The sequence below is a fragment of the Ranitomeya variabilis genome, chromosome 6, assembly GCF_051348905.1.
Source record: "Ranitomeya variabilis isolate aRanVar5 chromosome 6, aRanVar5.hap1, whole genome shotgun sequence".
NCBI classification, from domain to species: Eukaryota; Metazoa; Chordata; class Amphibia; order Anura; family Dendrobatidae; genus Ranitomeya; species Ranitomeya variabilis.
Genome location: NC_135237.1, coordinates 2,007,169 through 2,028,954, shown reverse-complemented (window position 1 = coordinate 2,028,954; position 21,786 = coordinate 2,007,169). Strand labels below are relative to the sequence as shown.

Below are 21,786 nucleotides of genomic sequence, written 5' to 3'. Positions count from 1 at the left end.
GAAACCCACGCAAACACAGAGAGAACATACAAACTCTTTGCAGATGTTGTCCTTGGTGGGGTTTGAACCCAGGACTCCAGCGCTGCAATGCTATCCACTGAGCCACCGTGCTGCCACATCGCTATAACTGTCGTGTGGGCAACGTTGGAGGTTTCGGAATTTTCTATGGTTAACCTCAGGTGTAAGCTGGTACTTTGTTATCGGGCCTGCTTGATGGCCTCATAGTCGCCATCTTGATCATGAGGGAGAGCAGCAAACGCCTCCAGAGCTTTGCCTCTTAGCCCTGGGGTCAAGTGTTGTGCCCATTGGTCCTCAGGCAGCCAGTACTGTCTACAGGCTTTCTCAAATGCCCGCAGAAAAGTGTCCAAGTCCCCATCCTTTTCCATCACAGGAAAGTGCTCTGGCTTGGGTTTAGGGATTGGAGCGCTGTTGGGCTTGCCGCTGGACTGGGACGACCTCTGCACCTGGAGTCGGGCTAACTCCAGCTGCTACTCCCGCTCCGCTTGCCGCTCGGCTCTCTCTTGGTATTGCTGGATCAGCTGTAGACGTCCATCACGGTCGTTGGCGAGAAGTTGTTCCAAGGCCGCCAGCAGGTTGGGGTCCAGTCCGCCCTGGTTGCAAGTATGGCCGGCATTCAGTGGTTGGACCTCTGCTGCAGCACCATTGTGCTGGCTTCTGCAGACACTGGGCTCTGAGACCGGGCTTGGTCTGCTTCAAATTTCAGTTCCGTGACCATTTGAGCCTTGGTTTTGCCCTGGGGGGTCCAGGCCATAGTACGTAGATACTCCAACAAGAGTGTCCTTCTTCTACTGGGTGTACCAGGCTTCTCCTTTTGCGGCCAACAATGCCAAATGAAAGATAGGATAGAAAAACAAAGAGAAAGGTAGGGGGTAATCACAAGTACACACGATTGTCTTAGGACTAGTTAACACTGAGCTTGTTCTCCAAAACTTTTTTGTGCCAAGTCCTCGCAAGAACTGTGCAAGTTTTTAGTGAGAGGAATGATTGCTCAAACCCGATCACTAATGCTCTATTATCCCATCGCTCTGCCACCAATATGTCACGGTTCACACCAGATATGTCAGGGATCCCACCAATCTTTCACAGTTCATGGGGAAAATACCTTTATCATCCCCACCACTCACACCAATTTGTCATGAAACTGGGCTGTTTGGTTGCCCCTGGTTCCTTCTGAAGGGGATTTATCTATATCCTACTTTCCAGTTCCGGTTTGGAACTTGCAGCTCTCTGGTGCCCCCCTTACCATCAGGTCAGTCAGGTACTGCACCTAGGGTAATTAGTCGCCAGAAAGGCTGCCGGCTATGTACTGGTTATTGCGCACGCTGCAGCGAGGGCGATATAACTACTCCCACACAGGCGGGAGCAATAATGATCAACGCAGCCGTTGCTACACGACTCCCAATTGCACAGGACAATTCCGCTGCCACCAGCTCCGATTTTCCAAGTATTAAAGAGTCCGGAGCCAACCCAGATTAGTAGTGTAATTCACTTCAGAGGAAGCGACAGTTCGTTATAGAGCGTGGAGGGACAAGACAGTAATTATATATTTTACTGCAAAAAAAGGTAGGCAGTGTTTACAAAGTAATAAAAGATATTATAAAGAAGACAATTTTCATATGTACAATACAATTACATATAAAATGGGATTAAAATTGAAAAGAACACTTACAGGTCGTTACGTCATTGCATCATCATGGCTGGCCGTGTGCTCAGGAGACACATCAAGATGCATATCACATATGTAGAGCAGCTGGACCCCGACAAAGAAGACCCTCAGGACTCCTGCTTCACACATTTATTTCCTAGCCCTAAACCAAAGCCCTCCCCCTGTGGTGACCTCACTTAGAGGCTGAAACCTCCCCTTTACTAAGAATTATGAAAACTATTTTTAAGCATATCTCGCTGTATGAACCTCGTATAAGAAAGACACCATGATCAGAATGTGCCCCACATCATGGGGATTCTTTTAAGTGTGCACACAGAGTAATTACCTGAACTGCTTAAGGAGAAATCCACGCTTTGCAATCATTGCGCTTAGCTGCTAGCGCTTTCAGTGAGTGATAGATCTATCGATGGACATCTGGAATATAAAATACTAATATCTCTACTCCGGATCGGTGCCATTATATATCCCTTTAATAGAACACAGAGACCCATGCAGTTTGGAAGTGGCTATACCAGTTTTGGCTGGTATTATGCGGGAGGAGGGAATGAGTAGTTTTAGGGAGACTGGTCTGCCTGCAGCATAGAACCATAAAAATTATTGTGGGAGGAGGGAAACTCAGGGGTTTTGAACTACACACAGGCAGCAGGCAGAGTGAGAATAGGGGGGTCAGAAGACCCCACAGCGTGTCTGTGCTCATCTTTAAGGGACGTAGGAGAGCTCAGTGTGCGTCATCATAGACAAATACCTCATGTTCCTCTCACCCCCCACACTCTCCCTCTCTCCATATTGCCCCCACACTCTGCCCCTCTCCATATTACCCCCACACTATGCCCCTCTCCATATTGCCCCCCACACTCTGCCCCTCTCCATATTGCCCCCACACTCTGCCCCTCTCCATTTTGCCCCCACACTCTGCCTCTCTCCATATTGCCCCCACACTCTGTCCCTCTCCATATTGTCCCCAAACTCTGCTCCTCTCCATATTGCCCCTTACACTCTTCCCCTCTCCATATTGTCCCCACACTCTGCTCCTCTCCATACTGTCCCCACACTCTTGCCCTCTCCATATTGCCCCTTACACTCTTGCCCTCTCCATATTGCCTCTTACACTCTTCCCCCTCCATATTGTCCCCACACTCTGCTCCTCTCCAAATTGCTCCCACTCTTCCACTCTCCATATTGCCCCTTACACTGTTCCCCCTCCATATTGTCCCCACACTCTGCTCCTATCCATATTGTCCCCACACTCTGCTCCTCTCCATATTGCCCCCCACACTCTTCCCCTCTCCATATTTGCCCTTACTCTTGCCCTCTCCATATTGTTCCCACATTCTCCTCTCCATATTGCCCCTTACTCTCTTCCCCTCTCCATATTGCCCCCACACCCTTCCCTTCTCCATATTGCCCCTTACACTCTTCCCCTCTCCATATTGTCCCCACACTCTGCTTCTCTCCATAGTGTCCCCACACTCTGCTCCTCTCCATATTGCCCCTTACACTCTTCCCCTCTCCATATTGCCCCCACACTCCTCCCCTCTCCATATTGCCCCTTACACTCTTCCCCTCTATATATTGTCCCCACACTCTGCTCCTCTCCATATTGTCCCCACTCTCTTGCCCTCTCCATATTGCCTCCACACTCTTCCCCTCTCCATATTGCCCCTTACACTCTTCTCCTCTCCATATTGCCCCCACACTCTGCTCCTCTCCGTATTGTCCCCACACTCATCCCCTCTCCATATTGTCCCCACACTCTGCTCCTATCCATATTGTCCCCACACTCTGCTCCTCTCCATATTGTCCCCACACTCTGCTCCTCTCCATATTGTCCCCACACTCTGCTGCTCTCCATATTGTCCCCACACTCTGCTCCTCTCCATATTGCCCCACACTCTTCTCCTCTCAACATTGTCCCCACAATCTGCTCCTCTCCATATTGTCCCCAGACTCTGCTCCTCTCCATATTGTCCCCACTCTGCTCCTCTCCGTATTGTCCCCACACTCTGCTCCTCTCCGTATTGTCCCCACACTCTTCTCCTCTCCGTATTGTCCCCACACTCTGCTCCTCTCCGTATTGTCCCCACACTCTGCTCCTCTCCGTAATGTCCCCACACTCTGCTCCTCTCCGTATTGTCCCCACACTCTGCTCCTCTCCATATTGCCCCACACTCTTCTCCTCTCAACATTGTCCCCACAATCTGCTCCTCTCCATATTGTCCCCACACTCTGCTCCTCTCCATATTGTCCCCACTCACTCTGCTCCTCTCCATATTGTCCCCACACTCTGCTCCTCTCCGTATTGTCCCCACACTCTGCTCCTCTCCATATTGTCCCCACACTCTGCTCCTCTCCGTATTGTCCCCACACTCTGCTCCTCTCTGTATTGTCCCCACACTCTGCTCCTCTCCATATTGCCCCACACTCTTCTCCTCTCAACATTGTCCCCACAATCTGCTCCTCTCCATATTGTCCCCACACTCTGCTCCTCTCCATATTGTCCCCACTCTGCTCCTCTCCATATTGTCCCCACACTCTGCTCCTCTCCGTATTGTCCTCACACTCTGCTCCTCTCCATATTGTCCCCACACTCTGCTCCTCTCTGTAATGTCCCCACACTCTGCTCCTCTCCGTATTGTCCCCACACTCTGCTCCTCTCCATATTGCCCCACACTCTTCTCTCAACATTGTCCCCACAATCTGCTCCTCTCCATATTGTCCCCACACTCTGCTCCTCTCCATATTGTCCCCACTCTGCTCCTCTCCATAGTGTCCCCACACTCTGCTCCTCTCCGTATTGTCCCCACACTCTGCTCCTCTCCATATTGTCCCCACACTCTGCTCCTCTCCGTATTGTCCCCACACTCTGCTCCTCTCTGTATTGTCCCCACACTCTGCTCCTCTCCATATTGCCCCACACTCTTCTCCTCTCAACATTGTCCCCACAATCTGCTCCTCTCCATATTGTCCCCACACTCTGCTCCTCTCCATATTGTCCCCACTCTGCTCCTCTCCATATTGTCCCCACACTCTGCTCCTCTCCGTATTGTCCTCACACTCTGCTCCTCTCCGTATTGTCCCCACACTCTGCTCCTCTCCATATTGTCCCCACACTCTGCTCCTCTCCGTATTGTCCCCACACTCTGCTCCTCTCCGTAATGTCCCCACTCTGCTCCTCTCCATATTGTCCCCACACTCTGCTCCTCTCCGTATTGTCCTCACACTCTGCTCCTCTCCATATTGTCCCCACACTCTGCTCCTCTCCATATTGTCCCCACTCTGCTCCTCTCCATATTGTCCCCACTCTGCTCCTCTCCATATTGTCCCCACACTCTGCTCCTCTCCGTATTGTCCTCACACTCTGCTCCTCTCCGTATTGTCCTCACACTCTGCTCCTCTCCGTATTGTCCCCACACTCTGCTCCTCTCATTGTCCCCACTCTGCTCCTCTCCATATTGTCCCCACACTCTGCTCCTCTCCATATTGTCCCCACACTCTGCTCCTCTCCGTATTGTCCCCACACTCTGCTCCTCTCCGTATTGTCCCCACACTCTGCTCCTCTCCGTATTGTCCTCACACTCTGCTCCTCTCCGTATTGTCCCCACACTCTGCTCCTCTCCGTATTGTCCCCACATTCTGCTCCTCTCCGTATTGTCCCCACACTCTGCTCCTCTCCGTATTGTCCCCACACTCTGCTCCTCTCCGTATTGTCCCCACATTCTGCTCCTCTCCATATTGTCCCCACACTCTGCTCCTCTCCATATTGTCCCCACACTCTGCTCCTCTCCGTATTGTCCCCACACTCTGCTCCTCTCCGTATTGTCCTCACACTCTGCTCCTCTCCATATTGTCCCCACACTCTGCTCCTCTCCGTATTGTCCCCACACTCTGCTCCTCTCCGTATTGTCCCCACATTCTGCAGATTAATATTTGCATTTGTAAAATAGAAAAAAAAGAGAGCAAATAAGAAACTGAACGAAAATAACCATCTTGTGACGTCACTACTACGTGGCATCATTATTAGTGGGGTGAGGTTAATGGAGTATCACTGCCCCCTCTCGTCACCGTTCACGTCATGTGACTACTGAAGATCACGTGATCTCTTTCGTCCGTCTATTTCCCCAATATCAACTCTATGGTTTTAGCTTAAGCTTTTTTTTTTTTTTTTATCGCGAACAGGAAGATCCTGCGGGGGGCGGGGCCGAGATCATGTGACCTCCTGCTCCGTGGTTCATATAGATAGCGCCGAGCCGGAGCTGCGGAGAGATCAAGTCAGGAGGGAGCGGAGGTGAGGAGGGCGGAGGGAGCGGAGGAGGAGGACGGAGGGAGAGAGGAGGACGGAGGGGAGAGAGGAGGACGGGAGGGAGCGGAGGAGGAGGACGGAGGGAGCGGAGGAGGAGGACGGAGGGAGCGGAGGAGGAGGACGGAGGGAGAGAGGAGGACGGGGGGGAGAGAGGAGGACGGGAGGGAGCGGAGGTGAGGAGGACGGGGGGGAGCGGAGGAGGAGGACGGAGGGAGCGGAGGAGGAGGACGGAGGGAGAGAGGAGGACGGGGGGGAGAGAGGAGGACGGGAGGGAGCGGAGGTGAGGAGGACGGAGGGAGCGGAGGTGAGGAGGACGGGGGGGAGCGGAGGAGGAGGACGGAGGGAGCGGAGGAGGAGGACGGAGGGAGAGAGGAGGACGGGGGGGAGAGAGGAGGACGGGAGGGAGCGGAGGTGAGGAGGACGGAGGGAGCGGAGGTGAGGAGGACGGGGGGGAGCGGAGGAGGAGGACGGAGGGAGCGGAGGAGGAGGACGGGGGGGAGAGAGGAGGACGGGAGGGAGAGAGGAGGACGGGAGGGAGCGGAGGTGAGGAGGACGGGGGGGAGCGGAGGAGGAGGACGGAGGGAGCGGAGGAGGAGGACGGAGGGAGAGAGGAGGACGGGGGGGAGAGAGGAGGACGGGAGGGAGCGGAGGTGAGGAGGACGGGGGGGAGCGGAGGAGGAGGACGGGGGAGCGGAGGAGGAGGACGGGGGAGCGGAGGAGGAGGACGGAGGGAGCGGAGGAGGAGGACGGAGGGAGAGAGGAGGACGGGGGGGAGAGAGGAGGGAGGTGAGGAGGACGGAGGGAGCGGAGGAGGAGGACGGGGGGGAGAGAGGAGGACGGGGGGGAGAGAGGAGGACGGGGGGGGAGAGAGGAGGACGGGGGGAGCGGAGGAAGGAGGGAGCGGAGGTGAGGAGGACGGAGGGGGGAGAGAGGAGGACGGGGGGGAGAGAGGAGGACGGGGGGGAGAGAGGAGGACGGGGGGGAGCGGAGGAAGGAGGGAGCGGAGGAGGAGGACGGGGGGGAGAGAGGAGGACGGGAGGGAGAGAGGAGGACGGGAGGGAGCGGAGGTGAGGAGGACGGGGGGGAGCGGAGGAGGAGGACGGAGGGAGCGGAGGAGGAGGACGGAGGGAGAGAGGAGGACGGGGGGGAGAGAGGAGGACGGGAGGGAGCGGAGGTGAGGAGGACGGGGGGGAGCGGAGGAGGAGGACGGGGGAGCGGAGGAGGAGGACGGGGGAGCGGAGGAGGAGGACGGGGGGAGCGGAGGAGGAGGACGGAGGGAGCGGAGGAGGAGGACGGAGGGAGAGAGGAGGACGGGGGGGAGAGAGGAGGGAGGTGAGGAGGACGGAGGGAGCGGAGGAGGAGGACGGGGGGGAGAGAGGAGGACGGGGGGGAGAGAGGAGGACGGGGGGGGAGAGAGGAGGACGGGGGGGAGCGGAGGAAGGAGGGAGCGGAGGTGAGGAGGACGGGGGGGGGAGAGAGGAGGACGGGGGGGGAGAGAGGAGGACGGGGGGGAGCGGAGGAAGGAGGGAGCGGAGGTGAGGAGGACGGGGGGGAGAGAGGAGGACGGGGGGAGAGAGGAGGACGGGGGGGAGAGGAGGACGGGGGGGAGAGAGGAGGAGGGGGGGGAGAGAGGAGGACGGGGGGGAGCGGAGGAAGGAGGGAGCGGAGGTGAGGAGGACGGAGGGAGAGAGGAGGACGGGGGGGAGAGAGGAGGACGGGGGGGAGAGAGGAGGACGGGGGGGAGCGGAGGAGGAGGAAGGAGGGAGCGGAGGAGGAGGACAGGGGGGGAGAAAGGAGGACGGGGGGGGAGAGAGGAGGACGGGGGGGAGAGAGGAGGACGGGGGGGAGAGAGGAGGACGGGGGGGAGAGAGGAGGACGGGGGGGAGAGAGGAGGACGGGGGGGAGAGAGGAGGACGGGGGGGAGAGAGGAGGACGGGGGGGAGAGAGGAGGACGGGGGGGAGAGAGGAGGACGGGGGGGAGAGAGGAGGACGGGGGGGAGAGAGGAGGACGGGGGGGAGAGAGGAGGACGGGGGGGAGAGAGGAGGACGGGAGGGAGAGAGGAGGACGGGAGGGAGCGGAGGACGAGGGGGAGCGGAGGAAGGAGGGAGCGGAGGAGGAGGACGGGGGGGAGAGAGGAGGACGGGGGGGAGCGGAGGAGGAGGAAGGAGGGAGCGGAGGACGGGAGGGAGCGGAGGTGAGGAGGACGGGGGGGAGAGAGGAGGAGGACGGGGGGAGAGAGGAGGAGGACGGGGGGGAGAGAGGAGGAGGACGGGGGGGAGAGAGGAGGAGGACGGGGGGGAGAGAGGAGGAGGACGGGGGGGAGAGAGGAGGAGGACGGGGGGGAGAGAGGAGGAGGACGGGGGGGAGAGAGGAGGAGGACGGGGGGAGAGAGGAGGAGGACGGGGGGGAGAGAGGAGGAGGACGGGGAGAGAGGAGGAGGACGGGGGGAGAGGAGGAGGACGGGGGGAGAGGAGGAGGACGGGGGGAGAGGAGGAGGACGGGGGGAGAGGAGGAGGACGGGGGGAGAGGAGGAGGACGGGGGGAGAGAGGAGGACGGGGGAGAGAGGAGGACGGGGGGGAGAGAGGAGGAGGACGGGGGGGAGAGAGGAGGAGGACGGGGGGGAGAGAGGAGGAGGACGGGGGGGAGAGAGGAGGAGGACGGGGGGGAGAGAGGAGGACGACGGGGGGAGAGGAGGACAGGGGGAGAGAGGAGGAGGACGGGGGGGAGAGAGGAGGACGGGGGGAGTGGAGGACGGGAGGGAGCGGAGGTGAGGAGGACGGGAGGGAGCGGAGGTGAGGAGGACGGGGGGAGCGGAGGAGGAGGATGGGGGGGAGAGAGGAGGACCGGGAGAGGAGGAGGACGGAGGGAGCGGAGGACCGGGAGAGGAGGACGGAGGGAGCGGAGGACCGGGAGAGGAGGACGGAGGGAGCGGAGGACCGGGAGAGGAGGAGGAGGAGGACGGAGGGAGCGGAGGACCGGGAGAGGAGGACGGAGGGAGCGGAGGACCGGGAGAGGAGGAGGACGGAGGGAGCGGAGGACCGGGAGAGGAGGAGGACGGAGGGAGCGGAGGACCGGGAGAGGAGGACGGAGGGAGCGGAGGACCGGGAGAGGAGGAGGACGGAGGGAGCGGAGGACCGGGAGAGGAGGACGGAGGGAGCGGAGGACCGGGAGAGGAGGACGGAGGGAGCGGAGGACCGGGAGAGGAGGAGGAGGAGGACGGAGGGAGCGGAGGACCGGGAGAGGAGGACGGAGGGAGCGGAGGACCGGGAGAGGAGGACGGAGGGGAGAGAGGAGGACAGAGGGAGCGGAGGTCCGGGAGAGGAGGAGGAGGACGGAGGGAGCGGAGGTGAGGAGGACGGGGGAGAGAGGAGGGAGCGGAGGACCGGAGGAGGACGGGGGAGAGAGGAGGGAGCGGAGGACCGGGAGAGGACGGGGGGAAAGAGGAGGTGAGGAGGACGGAGGGAGAGGTGAGGAGGACGGAGGGAGAGGTGAGGAGGACGGAGGGAGAGGTGAGGAGGACGGAGGGAGAGGTGAGGAGGACGGAGGGAGAGGTGAGGAGGACGGAGGGAGAGGTGAGGAGGACGGAGGGAGAGGTGAGGAGGACGGACGGAGGGAGAGGTGAGGAGGACGGAGGGAGTGGTGAGGAGGACGGAGGGAGAGGTGAGGAGGACGGAGGGAGAGGTGAGGAGGACGGAGGGAGAGGTGAGGAGGACGGACGGAGGGAGAGGTGAGGAGGACGGACGGAGGGAGAGGTGAGGAGGACGGAGGGAGCGGTGAGGAGGACGGAGGGAGCGGAGGACCGGGAGAGGAGGAGGAGGACGGAGGGAGCGGAGGACCGGGAGAGGACGACGGAGGGAGCGGAGGACGGGGGAGCGGAGGGAGCGGAGGACGGGGGAGCGGAGGACGGGGGAGCGGAGGGAGCGGAGGAGAGGAGGACGGGGGGGGGGGGGAGCGGAGGAGGAGGACGGGGGGAGCGGAGGAGGAGGACGGGGGGGAGAGAGGAGGACGGGGGGAGCGGAGGAGGAGGACTGAGGGAGCGGAGGACCGGGAGAGGAGGAGGAGGAGGACGGGGGGAGAGGAGGAGGAGGAGGAGGAGGACGGGGGGAGCGGAGGACCGGGAGAGGAGGAGGAGGAGGACGGGGGGAGAGGAGGAGGAGGAGGAGGAGGACGGGGGGAGCGGAGGACCGGGAGAGGAGGAGGAGGACGGAGGGAGCGGAGGACCGGGAGAGGAGGAGGAGGACGGAGGGAGCGGAGGACCGGGAGAGGAGGAGGAGGACGGAGGGAGCGGAGGACCGGGAGAGGAGGAGGAGGAGGACCGGGAGAGGAGGAGGAGGACGGAGGGAGCGGAGGACCGGGAGAGGAGGAGGAGGACGGAGGGAGCGGAGGACCGGGAGAGGAGGAGGACGGAGGGAGCGGAGGTGAGGAGGACGGGGGGGAGAGAGGAGGACGGAGGGAGCGGAGGTCCGGGAGAGGAGGAGGAGGACGGAGGGAGCGGAGGTCCGGGAGAGGAGGAGGAGGACGGAGGGAGCGGAGGTGAGGAGGACGGGGGAGAGAGGAGGGAGCGGAGGACCGGAGGAGGACGGGGGAGGGAGGAGGGAGCGGAGGACCGGGAGAGGACGGGGGGAAAGAGGAGGACGGAGGGAGCGGTGAGGAGGACGGAGGGAGCGGTGAGGAGGACGGAGGGAGCGGTGAGGAGGACGGAGGGAGCGGACGACCGGGTGAGGAGGACGGAGGGAGCGGTGAGGAGGACGGAAGGAGCGGTGAGGAGGACGGGGGGAGCGGTGAGGAAGACGGAGGGAGCGGAGGACCGGGAGAGGAGGATGGGGGAGCGGAGGGATGGGGGAGCGGAGGGAGCGGAGCCGGGAGAGGAGGACTGGGGAGAGGAAGGGGAGAAGCTGGGAGAGGAGGATGGGGGAGGGGAGGGAGCGGAGCCGGGAGAGGAGGACAGGGGAGAGGAGGGAACGGAGCCGAGAGAGGAGCGAGCGGAGACGGGAGAGGAGGACGGGGGAGTGGAGGGAGCGGAGCCGAGAGAGGAGGATGGGGGAGAGGAGGGAGCGGAGCCGGGAGAGGAGGACTGGGGAGAGGAGGACGGAGCGGAGCCGAGAGAGGAGGACGGGGAGAGGAGGACGGAGCGGAGCCGGGAGAGGACGGGGGAGATGAGGGAGCGGAGCCGGGAGAGTGGGACGGGGGAGAGGAGGGAGCGGAGCCGGGAGAGTGGGACGGGGGAGGGAGCGGAGCCAGGAGCAGAGCCGGGAGAGGAGGACGAGGGAGCGGAGCCGGGAGAGGAAGACTGGGAGAGGAGGACGGGGGAGCGGAGCCGGGAGAGGAGGACGGGGGAGCGGAGCCGGGAGAGGAGGACGGGGGAGCGGAGCCGGGAGAGGAGGACGGGGGAGCGGAGCCGGGAGAGGAGGACGGGGGAGCGGAGCCGGGAGAGGAGGACTGGGAGAGGAGGACGGAGCGGAGCCGGGAGAGGAGGACGACGAGGGAGAGGAGGGAGCGGAGCCGGGAGAGGAGGACGTGGGAGAGGAGGGAGCGGAGCCGGGAGAGGAGGACGTGGGAGAGGAGGGAGCGGAGCCGGGAGAGGAGGACGGGGGAGAGGAGGGAGCGGAGCCGGGAGAGGAGGACGGGGGAGAGGAGGGAGCGGAGCCGGGAGAGGAGGACGGGGGAGAGGAGGGAGCGGAGCCGGGAGAGAAGGACGAGGGAGCGGAGCCGGGAGAGGAGGACGGAGCCGGGAGAGGACGGGGGAGAGCAGGGAGCGGAGCCGGGAGAGGAGGACGACGAGGGAGAGGAGGGAGCGGAGCCGGGAGAGGAGGACGTGGGAGAGGAGGAGGGAGCAGAGTTGGGAGAGGAGGACCGGGGAGAGCAGGGAGCGGAGCCGGGAGAGGTGGGAGCGGAGCCATTAGAAGACGACGGGGGAGAGGAGGAGGGATCGAAGCCTGGAGAGGAGGGGGCGGAGCTGGGAGAGGACGGGGGATAGGAGGGAGAGGAGGACGGGGGATAGGAGGACGGGGGATAGGAGGGAGAGGAGGACGGGGAAGAGGAGGGAGCGGAGCCGGGAGAGGAGGACGGGGGAGAGGAGGGAGCGGAGCCGGGAGAGGAGGACGGGGGAGAGGAGGGAGCGGAGCCGGGAGAGGAGGACGGGGGAGAGGAGGGAGCGGAGCCGGGAGAGGAGGACGGGGGAGAGGAGGGAGCGGAGCCGGGAGAGGAGGACGGGGGAGAGGAGGGAGCGGAGCCGGGAGAGGAGGACGGGGGAGAGGAGGGAGCGGAGTCGGGAGAGGAGGACGGGGGAGAGGAGGGAGCGGAGCCGGGAGAGGAGGGAGCGGAGCCGGGAGAGGAGGGAGCGGAGCCGGGAGAGGAGGACGGGGGAGAGGGGGGAGCGGAGCCGGGAAAGGAGGACGGGGGAGAGGAGCGAGCGGAGCCGGGAGAGGAGGATGGGGGAGAGGAGGACCGGGAGAGGACGACGGGGGGAGAGGAGGGACGGAGCCGGGAGAGGGGGGACCGGAGCAGGGAGAGGAGGACGGGGGAGAGGAGGGAGCGGTGCTGGGAGAGGACGGGGGAGTGGAGGGAGAGGAGGGAGCGGAGCCGGAAGAGGAGGACGGGGAGAGGAGGGAGCGAAGCTGGGAGAGGAGGATGACGGGTGAGTGGAGGGAGCGGAGCTGGGAGAGGAGGACGGGGGAGAGGAGGGAGCGAAGCTGGGAGAGGAGGAGGGAGCGGAGCCGGGAGAGGAGGACGGGGGAGAGGAGGGAGCGGAGCCGGCAGAGGAGGACGGGGGAGCGGAGGATGGGGGGAGAGGAGGAGGATGGGGGGAGAGGAGAAGGATGGGGGGAGAGGAGGATGGGGGGAGAGGAGGATGGGGGGAGAGGAGGATGATGGGGGGAGAGGAGGACGGGGGGAGGATGGGGGGGAGGAGGACGGGAAGAGGAGGGAGCGGAGCTGGGAGCGGAGGACGGAGTGGAGCCGGGTGAGGACGATTTGGGAGTGGAGGGAGCAGAGATGGGAGAGGAGGACGGAGCGGAGATGAGGAGGCCTGGGGAGCGGAGCCGGTGTGAGGAGGACAGGGGAGAGGAGGGGGCGGAGCTGGGAGTGTAGACCAGGGGATGAGATGGGGATGGAAGGCTGGGGAGCACTTGCCCCCATTTCTATGCGTACATCATACATGTGTGCACTACGCAGATCATGCTGGTCCGGTGGGGGTTGTAGTCCGCTGGTTTTCTGACAGTGCTCATGTCTGTCTTGCAGGCGGTGATGTCGCTCCTCTTTTCCGGGGTCACAGGTAATGTCGGCTTCCAATGATCTGTTGCAATTCTCAGGGTCTCATACAGTTGTTACCAAAAGTATTGACACCCCTGCAATTCTGTCAGATAATACTCAGTTTCTTCCTGAAAATGATTGCAAACACAAATTCTTTGTTATTATTATCATCATTTAATTTGTCTTAAATGAAAAAACAAAAGAGAATGAAGCAAAAAGCAAAACATTGATCATTTCACACAAAACTCCAAAAATGGGCCAGACAAAAGTATTGACGCCCTCAGCCTAATACTTGGTTGCACAACCTTTAGCCAAAATACCTGCGACCAACCGCTTCCGGTAACCATCAATGAGTTTCTTACAATGCTCTGCTGGAATTTTAGACCATTCTTCTTTGGCAAACTGCTCCAGGTCCCTGATATGTGAAGGGTGCCTTCTCCAAACTGCCATTGTTAGATCTCTCCACAGGTGTTCTATGGGATTCAGGTCTGGACTCATTGCTGGCCACCTTAGAAGTCTCCAGTGCTTTCTCTCAAACCATTTTCTAGGGCTTTTTGAAGTGTGTTTTGGGTCATTGTCCTGCTGGAAGTCCCATGACCTCTGAGGGAGACCCAGCTTTCTCACTGGGCCCTACATTATGCTGCAAAATTTGTTGGTAGTCTTCAGACTTCATAATGCCATGTACACGGTCAAGCAGTCCAGTGCCAGGGGCAGCAAAGCAACCCCAAAACATCAGGGAACCTCCGCCATGTTTGACTGTAGGGACCGTGTTCTTTTCTTTGAATGCCTCTTTTTTTCTCCTGTAAACTCTATGTTGATGCCTTTGCCCAAAAAGCTCTACTTTTGTCTCATCTGACCAGAGAACATTCTTCCAAAACGTTTTAGGCGTTTTCAGGTAGGTTTTGGCAAACTCCAGCCTGGCTTTTTTATGTCTCGGGGTAAGAAGTGGGGTCTTCCTGGGTCTCCTACCATACAGTACCTTTTCATTCAGAAACCGACGGATAAAACGGGTTGACACTGTTGTACCCTCGGACGAGGTTCTTTATCCAACATCCGCACAATCTTGCGTTGAAATCTCTTGTCAATTTTTCTTTTCCGTCCACATCTAGGGAGGTTAGCCACAGTGCCATGGGCTTTACACTTCTTGATGACCCTGCGCACGGTAGACACAGGAACATTCAGGTCTTTGGAGATGGACTTGTAGCCTTGAGATTGCTCATGCTTCCTCACAATTTGGTTTCTCAAGTCCTCAGACAGTTCTTTGGTCTTCTTTCTTTTCTCCATGCTCAATTTGGTGCAGACAAGGACACAGGACAGAGGATGAGTCAACTTTAATCCATGTCAACTGGCTGCAAGTGTGATTGTTATTGCCAACACCTGTTAGGTGCCACAGGGAAGTTACAGGGGCTGTTAATTACACTAATTACAGAAGCATCACAGGATTTTTCGATCAGTGCCAATACTTTTGTCCACCCCCTTTTTTATGTTTGGTGTGGAATTATATCCAATTTGGCTTTAGGACAATTCTTTTTGTGTTTTTTCATTTATGACCAATGAAGATAATAATAACAAAGAATTTGTGTTTGCAATCATTTTCAGGAAGAAACTGAGTATTATCTGACAGAATTGCAGGGGTGTCAATACTTTTGGTCACAACTGTAACTCTACTGCTGGTTCCTTTCTTTTTCGCAATCTCCTCTCTCGTCCCCTCGCCGCCCCCCTCGTCCCTCTCGTCCCCTCCGTTCCCTATCGCACCCTCCGCCTCTCTCGTCGCCTCTCGTCCCCTCTCGCCTCTCTCGTCCCCTCTCGCCTCTCTCGTCCCCTCTCGCCTCTCTCGTCCCCTCTCGCCTCTCTCGTCCCCTCTCGCCTCTCTCGTCCCCTCTCGCCTCTCTCGTCCCCTCTCGCCTCTCTCGTCCCCTCTCGCCTCTCTCGTCCCCTCTCGCCTCTCTCGTCCCCTCTCGCCTCTCTCGTCCCCTCTCGCCTCTCTCGTCCCCTCTCGCCTCTCTCGTCCCCTCTCGCCTCTCTCGTCCCCTCTCGCCTCTCTCGTCCCCTCTCGCCTCTCTCGTCCCCTCTCGCCTCTCTCGTCCCCTCTCGCCTCTCTCGTCCCCTCTCGCCTCTCTCGCCTCTCGTCCCCTCTCGCCTCTCTCGTCCCCTCTCGCCTCTCTCGTCCCCTCTCGCCTCTCTCGTCCCCCCTCGCCTCTCTCGTCCCCTCCGCCCCCTCGCCTCTCTCGTCCCCCCTCGCCTCTCTCGTCCCCCCTCGCCTCTCTCGTCCCCCCTCGCCTCTCTCGTCCCCCCTCGCCTCTCTCGTCCCCCCTCGCCTCTCTCGTCCCCCCTCGCCTCTCTCGTCCCCAGCTTTGGTCCCTTTCCTACATGTCCCTCTTTTCTCCGCAGGATGGGTCACAGACTTCCACCGCTCCTGTTGGGGCTCCTGCGCCCAGCGCTCCCCCTCATCCTGGGCTTGTCCATAGGCTGCAGCTTGAGCCTCCTGCGGGTCTCCTGGATCCAGGACGAGGATCCCCCCTGTGTGGACAATCTGCTCAACATCCGCGGACTACAGCCAGAGCAGCAAGACGCCCACGACCTGAGACCCAGGATTGTCCCCTATAGTCACAAGCCGCACACTGCCCACAGGAAGGTGCTGAGGTGGGTGCGGGGCGACAGGGCGCCATCTCTGCTCTGAAGGTGGTGGGGTGGGATAGATGAATCCTGGGTAATGGAACATTGCGGCAGGGGGCCCCAGCATGCGTAGTATGAAGACTACTACTCGGGGTGGGGGCCTCCCACCTGTTGGTGGTTATAGTAGCAGGTTCTGGTATTGATGTGTTTCCCCAATCTCTCCACAGGACCCGCTACATCCAGTCAGAGCTGGGGTTCAGAGAGCGCCTCGCGGTGGTCGTCTTGTCCTCCCGCTCCACACTGAACTCCCTCGCTGTGGCTGTGAATCGGACGCTCTCGCCTCATGTAAGCCGCCTAATGTTTTTCACAGGGGCCCGGGGCCCTAAGGTACCCTCAGGAATGGAGGTAGTGTCCCATGGAGATGAGCGGCCAGTGTGGGTGATGTACCACACGCTGCGGTACATAGAGGTCCATCTTCTCTCCATATATGACTGGTTCTACGTCTCCCAGGACGAGTCCTTCACCAGCGGCTTCCACCTGCAGGATGTCATCAGTCACCTGAGCCCAGGGCCCCCCGTCTACTTGGGTCAGCCCACGGAGTTCATCGGAGGTCAGGAACGCTGGCGGTACTGCCATGGCGGCTCTGGGTACCTCCTATCCAGGGCCCTGCTCCTCAGGTTAGGGCCGCACTTGGACTTCTGTCGAACGGATATACTGAGTGCTAGACCTGATGAATGGTTGGGACGCTGCCTGCAGGACACTCTGGGCATCGCGTGCGCGGAGTCTTCTCAGGTAATGACTACGTTCTGCATTACCGCCTCATGCCGATACCTCTGTGCACTCACCGCATCGTGCACCGTTCTCGCTTCTCTATCCCTTTCTCCTGTATTTCAGATTCCATAGTTTTGAAATTCCTTTTCACTCCTGTCACTTTAGGGCCTGCGTTTTGTTACTTACAACCTTCCAAGAAATGCGGACGTAGAGTCTCTGGATGAGACCCTGCTGGGGTCTGTGCTCTCCGTATATCCAGTGAAAGATGCAATTGTGATGTACAAGCTTCAACGTAAACTCGGCCAGATCAGACTGCAGCGGACGTATGGCCGGATCCAGCGGCTTCAGGTAACCATATGTTGTCCTTCTTGCCACTCCGACCTGTCAAGTCTTCTCCGTGTGTAGCTGTAGCTTAACTTCAGTATCTTCAGTATCTATGGTAGTGTCCGACGGGCGGGCGGGCGAACGTCGGTCGGGCGGGGACGGACGGGCGGGCGAACGTCGGGCGGGGACGGACGGGCGGGCGAACGTCGGGCGGGGACGGACGGGCGGGCGAACGTCGGGCGGGGACGGACGGGCGGGCGAACGTCGGGCGGGGACGGACGGGCGGGCGAACGTCGGGCGGGGACGGACGGGCGGGCGAACTTCGGGCGGGGACGGGCGAACGTCGGGCGGGGACGGACGGACGGGCGAACGTCGGGCGGGGACGGACGGACGGGCGAACGTCGGGCGGGGACGGACGGGCGAACGTCGGGCGGGGACGGGCGAACGTCGGGCACGGACGGACGGGCGAACGTCGGGCGGGGACGGGCGAACGTCGGGCACGGACGGACGGGCGAACGTCGGGCGGGGACGGACGGGCGAACGTCGGGCGGGGACGGACGGACGGGCGACGGACGGGCGAACGTCGGGCGGGGACGGACGGGCGGGGATGGACGGACGGGCGAACGACGGGCGGGGACGGACGGGCGAACGACGGGCGGGCGAATGTCGGGCACGGGCGGGCGGGCGAACGACGGGCGGGGACGGACGGGCGGGCGAACGTCGGGCACGGGCGGGCGGGCGAACGACGGGCGGGCGAATGTCGGGGGCGGGCGGGCGAACGACGGACGGGCGGGGACGGACAGGCGAACGACGGGCGGGGACGGGCGGGCGAACGTCGGGCGGGCGAACGACGGACGGACGGGTGAACGACAGGCGGGGACGGACGGGCGAACGACGGACGGGCGAACGACGGGCGGGGACGGGCGGGCGAACGACGGGGAGGGACGGGCGGGCGAACGTCGGGCGGGGACGGACGGGCGGGCGAACGTCGGGCGGGGACGGACAGGCGGGCGAACGTCGGGCGAGGGCGAACGGACCTGTACTGGACTGAACGGACGGATGGCGGGCTGGGACGGACCTGTGGCGGGCTGGGACGGACCTGTACCGGACCGAGCGGACGAATGCAGGCTGGTTGGGATGGAGTGATGTTGGGCTTGGATGGATGGGCGTGGGACTTTTTTTATTTTAGTTTTTGTTATCATTACTAGCTACATGTCTTTGCTTTTGTTTCAGAGCGAGATCCAGAATCTGTCCTCCTTCACACCAGACGGAGACGCCGGCCTCTTCTGGCCTGTGGGTGTGAATCCACCATTCAGTCCCACATCTCGATTTGATTTGTTGACTTGGGATTATTTCACAGAGATGCACACGTTCTCCTGCCCGGATGGAGCCCCCAAGTGTCCTTTGCAGGGTGTGTGGCTGCTGGATGTCCAGCAGGTCCTGGAGGAGGCTCTGCATCAGCTCAATCAGCGCTACCTTCCATGGCTGCACTTCAGAAAGCGTCGACTGCTCAATGGGTACAGACGCTTTGATCCCTCAAGGGGGATGGAGTACACGCTCGATCTTCTTTTAGAAGCTGTCACGCAGAAGGGTCATGTTGGTATGATAACTAAGCGCCTTAGCCTTTTGCGCCCGCTGGGTCTTGTGGAGATCCTTCCTATGCCATATGTGACAGAGGCTACAAGGGTCCAGTTGGTGTTACCTCTATTGACGTCTGACCTTGGCCATATTGCTGGTTTTCTTGATGCTTTTGCAACAAACCTTCTGGACCCTCAGGAGAATGTGGCCCTGAATGTGCTGCTCGTGTATGACATGAGCTCCTCTGGGCAGGACAAGGATGTTTATGAGGAGGTGCGCTCTATGTTTACAGAGCTTGAAAGACGTTATACGTTCCTCCGCCTTGAGCTAGCTAATGTACGCACAGAGTCCCCATCTCAGGTGCACCTGATGGAGGTGGTTTCTAAAAAGCACTCAATGGACACTCTCTTCTTCCTTGTGAGTGTGTGGAGCGAGGTAACAACTGAGGCGTTGAATCGTTGCCGGATGAACGCCATTGGCGCTTGGCAGGTGTTTTCCCCCGTCCATTATCAGGAATACAGCCCTGAGGTGTTGCGTCGCGGTTTTTCTGGTCCACAGTCTGCAGAATTCCTTCATGATGGACATTTTGACCGTCTCTCTTCCTCTGAATTCTGCTTCTATAACTCGGATTTCATGAGAGCCAGAAGCCGAATGACAGCGGAGGTGCAGGAGGAAGTTGACGAGGATAATGGTGACGCAGAGCTGCTGGAGTTATTCCTGCGTCACTCCGATCTCCATGTGTTTAGGGCTCTGGAGCCAGCGCTGGTGCAGAGATTCTCGCTAAAGAAGTGCAGCACCCACCTGTCCGGGGAGAGCTACCACCGCTGTGTGCTCGGCAACCTGGAAGCCCTGGGTTCCCGCGTTCACCTCGCTATGGCTCTATTTGACCGAGACCAGACTAACAGTACATAGACTGCAGAAACCGGGTTCTGTAAAGGATTAATCGCTGCTTGTAAATATATAAATGACATTTGTGCTGTACGGACATGAAGCCATTGTCATCCCAACGGCAGCACTGTTGTCTCCATCGTGTCCCGCAATGTCGTTCTCACAGTAATGACGCGATCAGTCTCATAGATAGAAATGGGATTTATTGTCACAGTGTGACTACACACAGCAGCTACGACAGTGATAATCTATCTACCCCCAAATACCTAATGGCCCAGGTAAACTCACAACTACTGGATGTGTGCGCTGGGGGTCTTGCCTAGTGTAATCACGGACCAGGTGCTGAGCAGACACACCTGGGTTGTTTGAGTTCATGGATGGCTTTGTGACCGTGCATTAAAATGCCCCAGAATTTTGTTCCTGGATAGTGGGTAACACATGAATGGCTTTGTAGACCCTGACGGGATGAGAAATCCACATTGTGCAGCTATTAGTCTAACTGGGCTTTGGCTATAGTAAATACATGGAGGGGCTTCGAAGGCCAAAATCTGGTTCTCTTGGAGACATCTCCAGAACATCTCCCTATGTAAAACTTGTCTCCATATCTGTGGTACCTACAACTGGGCTTTGAGTGCCATGACATGCCTAACATCACTGTCTAATAATGATGGTAATGGCATCCGAATATGACCTTCCCCTGTGCGACCGACCGCCCACCTCCTCTCCCAGTGATTGACATCTGAACTTAGCCCCGTTACCACTTTCAACCCCAACATTGATCCCAATGGGGGTAGTGCAAAACTCCTGATTCCGGGAGACCAGGTGGAGCGTACGAGCCAAGATCATGAACGAAAACCTAAGGGAGGGTTAGCAAATACCAGGCCATGAGTCCTCATCCTGTGTATGTGCCATGAGGGACCAGAAGGGTGAGAAGCCGAGGACAGTAACGCTGACGTCACAGTGGAGAAAGACCATTATGTGTTCCGGACCCCGAGGGATTGCTCCAGCTCCTGCCGTCTCTGCTGGATCTGAAACATAGTGGGTTCAGACAATTAGTGTGGAGTCTTCACTCCTGCTCCAGACAGATGCCGGCTAACAACTGCTATAACAAGTGCTCTTCTTGTGCTACAGCCTGGGAATGAGCAGACTGCATGCACTGCTCCCAGGGTGGTCTCTGGCCATAACGAGCCCCTCTAGTTCTACAGCCAGGGAATGAGCAGACTGCATGCACTGCTCCCGGGGTGGTCTCCGGCGAGCCCCTCTAGTTCTACAGCCAGGGATTGAGCAGACTGCATGCACTGCTCCCGGGGTGGTCTCCGGCCATAACGAGCCCCTCTAGTGCTACAGCCAGGGAATGAGCAGACTGCATGCACTGCTCCCGGGGTGGTCTCCGGCGAGCCCCTCTAGTTCTACAGCCAGGGATTGAGCAGACTGCATGCACTGCTCCCGGGGTGGTCTCCGGCCATAACGAGCCCCTCTAGTGCTACAGCCAGGGAATGAGCAGACTGCATGCACTGCTCCCGGGGTGGTCTCTGGCCATAACGAGCCCCTCTAGTTCTACAGCCAGGGAATGAGCAGACTGCATGCACTGCTCCCGGGGTGGTCTCCGGTGAGCCCCTCTAGTTCTACAGCCAGGGATTGAGCAGACTGCATGCACTGCTCCCGGGGTGGTCTCCGGCCATAACGAGCCCCTCTAGTTCTACAGCCAGGGAATGAGCAGACTGCATGCACTGCTCCCGGGGTGGTCTCCGGCCATAACGAGCCCCTCTAGTTCTACAGCCAGGGATTGAGCAGACTGCATGCACTGCTCCCGGGGTGGTCTCCGGCCATAACGAGCCCCTCTAGTTCTACAGCCTGGGAATGAGCAGACTGCATGCACTGCTCCCGGGGTGGTCTCCGGCCATAACGAGCCCCTCTAGTTCTACAGCCTGGGAATGAGCAGACTGCATGCACTGCTCCCGGGGTGGTCTCCGGCGAGCCCCTCTAGTTCTACAGCCAAGGATTGAGCAGACTGCATGCACTGCTCCCGGGGTGGTCTCCGGCCATAACGAGCCCCTCTAGTTCTACAGCCAGGGAATGAGCAGACTGCATGCACTGCTCCCGGGGTGGTCTCTGGCCATAACGAGCCCCTCTAGTTCTACAGCCAGGGAATGAGCAGACTGCATGCACTGCTCCCGGGGTGGTCTCCGGTGAGCCCCTCTAGTTCTACAGCCTGGGATTGAGCAGACTGCATGCACTGCTCCCGGGGTGGTCTCCGGCCATAACGAGCCCCTCTAGTTCTACAGCCAGGGAATGAGCAGACTGCATGCACTGCTCCCGGGGTGGTCTCCGGCCATAACGAGCCCCTCTAGTTCTACAGCCAGGGATTG

The 21,786-nt window shown here is 60.1% G+C and overlaps 2 protein-coding genes across 4 annotated transcripts in view; one reads left to right on the top strand and one right to left on the bottom strand.

Annotated features, from left to right (window-relative positions):
* Positions 1–5,854: 5,854 nt before the first annotated feature.
* LOC143781236 (chondroitin sulfate glucuronyltransferase-like) lies at positions 5,855–19,842 on the top strand. The gene is made up of 6 exons (XM_077267717.1): positions 5,855–5,972; positions 13,229–13,262; positions 15,632–15,883; positions 16,084–16,648; positions 16,793–16,975; positions 18,185–19,842. Exons 3-6 carry the CDS (start codon positions 15,633–15,635, stop codon positions 19,439–19,441), a joined length of 2,256 nt encoding a protein of 751 aa, XP_077123832.1. The 5' UTR covers positions 5,855–5,972; positions 13,229–13,262; position 15,632; the 3' UTR covers positions 19,442–19,842.
* Positions 19,606–21,786, bottom strand: part of SMARCD3 (SWI/SNF related BAF chromatin remodeling complex subunit D3) — a 281,961-nt gene continuing 279,780 nt past the window's right edge. For all 3 annotated transcript variants that reach the window (XM_077267719.1, XM_077267720.1, XM_077267718.1), the window contains exon 13: positions 19,606–20,445. In XM_077267719.1, the coding sequence (XP_077123834.1) occupies positions 20,392–20,445 (54 nt within the window). In that variant the 3' untranslated portion in view covers positions 19,606–20,391. The remainder of the gene's footprint in view (positions 20,446–21,786) is intronic.

Coding starts and splice junctions, on each gene's coding strand:
- LOC143781236 (XM_077267717.1), top strand. CDS start 15,633: ATGGGTCACAGACTTCCACCGCTCCTGTTGGGGCTCCTGCGCCCAGCG. Junction 15,884..16,083: donor GCCCACAGGAAGGTGCTGAG/GTGGGTGCGGGG, acceptor ATCTCTCCACAG/GACCCGCTACATCCAGTCAG. Junction 16,976..18,184: donor GCCGGATCCAGCGGCTTCAG/GTAACCATATGT, acceptor CTTTTGTTTCAG/AGCGAGATCCAGAATCTGTC.